This window comes from Dipodomys ordii, unplaced genomic scaffold, assembly GCF_000151885.1.
Source record: "Dipodomys ordii isolate 6190 unplaced genomic scaffold, Dord_2.0 Scaffold255, whole genome shotgun sequence".
Classification (NCBI taxonomy): domain Eukaryota; kingdom Metazoa; phylum Chordata; class Mammalia; order Rodentia; family Heteromyidae; genus Dipodomys; species Dipodomys ordii.
In genome coordinates, this window is record NW_012267471.1 from 253,140 (window position 1) to 260,534 (window position 7,395).

The following is a 7,395-nucleotide window of genomic DNA, read 5'->3' on the forward strand; positions in this document are numbered from 1 at the left end:
TCCTCCCATCCTGGAGTTCCCTCCATACTTTGTCTCCTCCCTCTCTCTGCCCAGACCCACCTGAACTCCCATTTACCTCACTTCCTATCCGTCACATCCTCTTGCTATCTGGATGGTGATGGAGGCCATGTGCTACCACTTGGGGAAATACGGCTTCTCTAATAAACCTTATAATATTCTTTCTCCTGTGCTTGCCTGCCTCTGCCTAGTCTCATGGACGCATGTGTCTGCTCCTCTTACAGTTACATTGATGGGCTGACAACCCAGTTCGGGATCATGATCACAAGCCTTATTACTAGAACAACCAGGCTGGTACTTGAAAATCAATGGTCTATCCCACAGCTCAGAACCCAGCTGGAGGATATATTGCATCCAGGTTGACATAGCTGTGAGAAAAATTCAGACTCTTCCAAAAGTGTTTCTGTCCATCAAGTGATGGAGATTTTCTGTCTTAGAGACACTAAAAGATATACAACGCTTCAGACCCATAAAACTGTTAATAGAATATAGACACTGATACAAGACAGAATACAAGAAAGATACAAGGGCTCAGTCTCAGACTTCTGTGACCTCTGAACACTATTACACGACTTCATCATACTCTACTCTCTCAAGTAGAGCCAGATCCCCAGAACACACAAGGCCAGAGACCAGTGTGCAGAGTCCAGTACTGTGTCAGCCCAAGCTTGATTCAATGAGGAACCAGTGAGAGAACTCTGTGAAGGCCTTGATATTTATGCAGGGTTTGGGGACAAACAGAGAAGATGCTAGACAAAGTACAACTGGGCTTCCAGCTTCTGAACAGAAAACATAACATAGACTGTACATATGGGCCAAAACCATATGCATGATGGAAGTTTTATCAGTTTCCTTATGAAGGGAATAAAATCATAGAAGATACTTGATGTTTATATCACTGATTGTCTACAGTACTACTTAAGAGACACATATTTTTTTCAATAGATACCTCATTGTTTACCTAAAGTCTCCTGGTCTTATCCTTTCATGATTTTCTCCTGCTCTTTGTAGTTTCCAAGTCATCAAATTATCATATGCTTTTCATGTCCACCCAGTCATACTGATCACAATATCTTCCTCCTCAGCTCATTCAGACAATCTTCTCTGCTGGTTCCCAGACCAGCAACACATGAGGGCTGCTCACCCAGCCAGAGGAGAGGTTCTAGTTCAGCGATGTATCACTGTGGGAGGATTATGTGGAGCTTGAAAGCAGTAATACACCCCATCATCCTCAGTTTCCACACTGCTACATTTCAATGTGCAATCTGTGCCTGACCCACTGCCACTGAATCTTTCTGAGATCCCAGATTCTCAGTTGGAAACCTCATAGATCAGGAGTTGTGGAGACTGGCCTGGCTTCTGCAGGAACCATTTCAAATATGTGTTTCCATTGCTATATAGAAAGTTCTGAATAGACCTGCAGGAGATGGAGGCCGGCTCTCCTAGGGTGACAGGCAGGGGGAGTGGAGTCTGGGTCATCACAACATCTCCACTTGATCCTGAAATTAGAATAAGATAGAAGTGCAAGGTTATACACAAACATACAGAGACATGCTTTTTATTTTTATTTTGATGTATTACCTATTATTAATATTACCTGGTTTGGCTTATAATATAAAAACATTTTGCATCTAAAATTGTGAGTTAAACAAAACTCTTTATTCAGAGCTTATGAAAAGAAACTTGTTTTACGAATGAACTAATACAGATTATGTGTGAGGGGGAGAGAGAGAAATGGGGTATTTGAGTAGAAATGCTCTTAAATGATTTAATTAAGAAGGAAAAGGCATCTCCCTAACTTCCATGCTCATTAAGGTGAAAAAATAGAGATAATTTTAAGCATAAATAGGGCTCTAGGCATAATACATTATTCTCACCAAACACAGGTTTTCACTCCCTCTGCAGACCTAAATCTCACTTACTCCCTCATGATTAACAAGACCTGCACATCTAACACATGTATAGGGCACAACTGGAATATCATATCTCACCCTGCCACCCCACTCTCATTTCTCATCCTCCTTTGCTGTTACCAGGGATCCAGAGCATTAACAGCCACAACAGCTGAGACAAGGACTTCATTTTTAGGACTGAAATGAGGAGTTTTGACAGGTCAAGGCAAGTTCTGATCTGAGCCTTTATCTCAGACTTAGAAAGGAAGGTCCTCCATAAGGAGCAATATGCAAATAGCCAGGTAGGGACAACAGTGTGAGAAGAGTCACAGGGAAGTAAGGCCTGCTCTTCTGAGCAAAGTATCAGCAGATCTGTTCTATATTTGGTGACAACCAATAAAATCCATGATGCCTTTAGCATGGAAAGAAGGACTCCACTGATAATATCTGGAATTGAGGGAAAAACAGGATGCACATCACCTCACCACCCTAAAATAGCATCAGAGGCCCAATGATGTGCAGCTTTATGTCCAGGAGAGACTGTAGGAAAGGAATGGACATTGTGCCTGGGTCCTCCATTCCTCCCTCATCTAGTCTAGAGAAAGACACAGTGTCAAGCATCAGCAGCACTGATTCTCAAAACAGTTCACCAATAAAAGCACAGAGTTAAGCTAGATGAAGAGGCATACCATAGTTAACCAGTTTATATCTTAGGAATGCTTGCATCTCTGTTTGCCAGCATTTTCATATTAAGATAGAGGGTATACAATTGACAAGGATAACAAAATTTTCTCTTGCAGGTTGTAAGTACCGTAATGGTCTTTTAACGTAATGAGAAAAATTATTACACTTGAAAGTGTGAATTCAATGTAACAGTTTTTTAAATTCACTAAATATCTTGTCATTCTTCCACAATGTATTTGTACAGCAAGTTAATCAAATGATTTCTTAAAGTTTCCTCTGGAGAGTACAGGATGGGTAAAAGGATCAAAATACGGTGTACTTATCAATTGACATACTGAGGTGAGACCATTTTGTGTAACTACTTGAAATGATATATATATATATATACATAATTTTGATTATCTTAAATTAACATAAAATCTACAAATATCTCCAATCCCAATCTAATTTAACCAGTCTCTGTTTATTTGTCTCAGAGATTTTAGTCTCTACTTCACCTGAGGGAAGGAAGAGCACATGCAGGATGTTTGTACTGCTGCCCCAGTGGATGAACCTGACCAATGAAATAGGTGACTTGTGGGAAGTGATTATATTATGGGATTGGAGATTACACCCACTGCTCATCAGAGGGTTAAAGGTACTCTCATGCAGTGAGGCAGTTCTCATAATAGTCACCTGCTATCAAATGAAGAAAACCATAGGCTTGACCAGCTCAAATTACAACTGGTTCTCTCTTTATTAACACAACATATTGTACCACATGCAAGAGAGTCTTCAGAGTAAAGACAGATGAAGATACAGCATCAGGGACGTTCGGCATCTAAAACTATGACTTAAACAAACTCTTCTTTATTCAGAGTTTAGGTCAGCTACTTTGTTAAAGAAAAGGACTGACAATGGTGTGTCATGTGTGTGTATACACACATGTGTGTGTGTGAGAGAGAGATAGAGAGAGAGAGAGAAATTTGGTTTAAATAGAAGTGCTCATAATAGGCTAATTGAGGAGTAAAAAGCATCTCTCTACCTGTGATACTTTTCTTCTTCTAAATACAACTTCTTAATCCTTACCGAGATTACTTGTTAACTTGTTGAAATGCCAATTCACATTCAGTAGATGTGAAGTGGATTTGTAATATTGTATTGGTAACATGCTCTGGGAGATGCTATTGATGATCCTGAATTCTGGACACCTTCTGAGTAGGAAAGAAAATACTAGTACATACATGTTTAGTTATGTTTGCTTCCTTTTTGTCAAGAAATATTTCTATTTGAGAATGGTCACTTACATATTTCATGAAAATATCTCATTTTCCATGAACTGAGACTTCCTGAAACTCTTGCTATAGTTACAAGTTGCTAATAGGAAGAGTCATGTGTGCATCTGGTATTGGGCAATGCCCTCCTGGATATATTCTGAGAGTTGGGCGGTGAATTCATACCTCTCATGTCCTAAATTCTATTTTTAATATCTATAAGGAGTTGTATAAAATGATTTCTATTAAACATATGAGGTTATAAATGCAATTCTTCTTTAGCTATCAGCCTTTCATCATTCTGAACCATCCCTCCCAATCCAGCTCCTCCCTTCCATATACATTTCCATGTGTAAGAATGCATGTTAATTACTAAATGTGAACTTATGACTATGTCTGTAGGATATATGGAAGTCACTTCTGATTACTCTGATAAATATAGATATAATATGGGTTACTATGTAACTGTACCTAGTGCATGACTCCACAAGTGTCTTAAATATATTTTATTTATTCACATATATTTATTTCCAGGCTTCATTTTGGATTTATGTGAACTATGCCAGAAGCCAAGGGTGCTTTTGTTATCTGCTCTCTGAATAACACTTCTAAGATCAAGCACCAGAAAAAAAAACATGTTCAAACCTTCCAAAACCTGATACAAAGTATTAGTTAATTTTTTCTTGATATTTCCTGAAGGTATTTAAAAACTTATTTTTCCACTCTACTTTCAAAAGTTTAGAACAATTATATGATACTCAGTATCAAATCAAATTTTCTGAGTACTAGATTAAAATGTTGTATGTTTTGACATAAGAGTTGAAATTATTTAAAAAAATACATTTGCTGGAAATAAAATTCCCTGACAGGAAGTTGATAAATGTTGAAGGTACTCAACTCATTTGTTTATTACATTATTTAGCATCCCCAAACATCATATTGTACTTCAAATAAAATTATTCCATGGAAATCCAAAATTGAATTAAAAAATTCTTAACGACTGTTTTTCTTTAAAAGAAAAAGTAGTTTTCAAAATGCTTTTCACAAGGTATTTTTCCTTGCCTTTAAAAACCTGTCCTGACATATATAGAATGGCTTCATTATTGACTGACTGCAGAATTTTAGGACAGACTGGACCATACATGAGTACAGAGCAGTGTTCTTTGTAAGTCACAGCAGAGGCAGTGTCAGGTGTGTGCTGCTTGGGATGAGCAGGAGGACAGAGAGTTAAGGTATGCAATTGACTCCAGAACCTATCTCCCAATGCTTTCCAGTGACCTTAAAAAGGGGGCTGCATCTGAGATGTTCTGTCAGCAGTTGGAAGCACCAGGGTAAGCATCTGGGGCAGCCCAGGCTCTCACTTCTGCTTCCCTGGGAGGTTTTTGTTATGACTGGTGTCACAGGGGTAGGTAAATAATTACCCTGCTGACAGTAGTAAGTGGGAAAAATCTTCAGGCTGCAGGCTGCTGATGCTGAGAGTGAACTCTGTGCCAGATCCACTTCCATTGAACCTCCATGGGACCCCGGATTGCAAAGTAGGTGCAAAATAGATCAGGAGCTTTGGAGCTTTCCTTGCTCTCTGCTGGTAAGAATGTAAATAATTGCTAATGATCTGACTGGCTTTGCAAGTGATGGTGCTTCTCTCTCCCAGAGATGTAGACAGGGATGGCGACTGAGTCAACTGGACATCACAATGAGCACCTGACATTGGAAACATTAAAACAATTAGTCATTGAATTAATGATATTATCCAAGTACATCCACGAAGCCTCAAGCTGCTCTGTTAATATGAGAAGAGTAATCTCCACATTATTCTTCCTTACCTGGGAGCCAGAGCATCAGGAGCCCCAGGAGCTGAGCAGGGCCCTTCATGTCCAGGCTGTTTGTTGAGTGGAACCTTCTCCTGCATAGGGTGTGAGCAGCCTCAGAAGAAGTTCTCAGGGCAGTGGGCTGTGCTCAGGGCACATGGAAGTCAGGAGGGTTGGAAAGATTTAAAAGACATGGCTAAATGTGTAGCTTGGTGATCTTCATGAATTTCTGAGCTAGAAGTCTCCAAATCTCTCAGGTAACATTACTGTCTCCTATCAATAGCCCAAAAAGACCCCCTTCAAAGATAAGATGTTCCCTAAACCAAGACTCATATCTACTTCAGTCTCTTCTGCTTCATAAACCTTCATGTTCTTATGCTATCGTCTCTCCCAGTTCAGAATAACATTTTTTAGTAACTAGGCTAGAACTTATGGTCCCAGCAGGTTCAGATTTGATGAAAGGAAACACAGTAAAGGGTGAGCAAGGCAATGAAGCCACAAGGAATGGAGAAGACATCCTTAGCATGGGAAGCAAGGAAAAACTGCCACAGACAGTGAAGGCAGAGCGCAGTGAGGATGGCTCCTACATCAGGACCAGCGTGTGGGGACACTGTCCACCCTAGTGCAGGATGTCACATCTGGGGAGCCACATGACAGTGAATCAACCTCTCATCATTGTGAGTCTCAGGTGCTGCAGGTACACAAAACAACACTGCTCCTCATAGTCAGAAGCTCACATACAGGGAAAGTCCCTGCCAAATCAGAGTTCTCTTCATCATCCTTCACTAAATGAACTGCATGTGGATCTGGATTTGAGAGATTCACAAACTTCGACCCCAGTTATGATGTATCTGAGGCCTGAAATATGATACTTCTGAAGCCAAAGGAAGCTATGATGAAACTGTAAAAGCCATGCCTTTCTATTTACCTGCATTTAATTAGAGGAACTTTGAAGGTGGACCTGTCTTTTGATACACATCCACTCCTGGTGCACACAACATCCAACACCTTGGTTTGAGACCAAGACATTATAGGATTGGATATGTTTCAGGAGGAAAGAAGAGTGGATATGAGAGTGGAGATCAACCACTTTACAATTTGTGTAATAAGGGTGGGGGAATGTGGGGATGGATGGGAAGGGATGGGAAGGGGAAGCAAAGGAGGAGGCTACAATGCTTGATAAGAAATAAACTCATTATCTTGCCCATGTTATTGTAACCCATCTGTACAGTATTTTCACAATAAAAAAATAAAATAAAATTTTAAAAAACAATTTGTTTAATAAGACTGTTATGCCCTGAGTCTCAGGTAGAAATCATAAACATAAAGATTTCTTGTGTAGACAATACTAAAGCTACCAGCACATGTTTTTAATGCAGCATTATTTACCATATCTAAGATACAGAACCAACCCAGATGCCCCTCACGAGATGAATGGATCAAGAAAATGTGGTATATATACAAAATGGAATTTTATGCCTCCACCAGAAAGAATGTTATTGCCCCATTTGTTAGTAAATGGAAAGACTTAGAAAAATATATATTAAGTGAAATAAGCCAAGCCCAAAGAAACATAAGTCCCATGGGTTCCCTTATTTGCAATAACTAGTATATATCTAAGACAAGCAGAAAAGGTCAGCAAAATGAACCCCACGACAGGGACACAGGTGTTTTTTTTTTTCTTCCTTGCAATGGTTTCTAAAGTATTTAACAGGTTCCATGTAAGTTTCTTGTAATTTT

General features: G+C 39.4%; 1 gene segment (V, D, J or C); it reads right to left on the reverse strand.

Moving 5' to 3' along the window:
• Window positions 1–1,226: 1,226 nt before the first annotated feature.
• Window positions 1,227–3,988, reverse strand: LOC106000987. The segment is given in 2 exon segments: window positions 1,227–1,517; window positions 3,663–3,988. Coding segments are annotated over 2 exon segments (345 nt in total).
• Window positions 3,989–7,395: the final 3,407 nt, after the last annotated feature.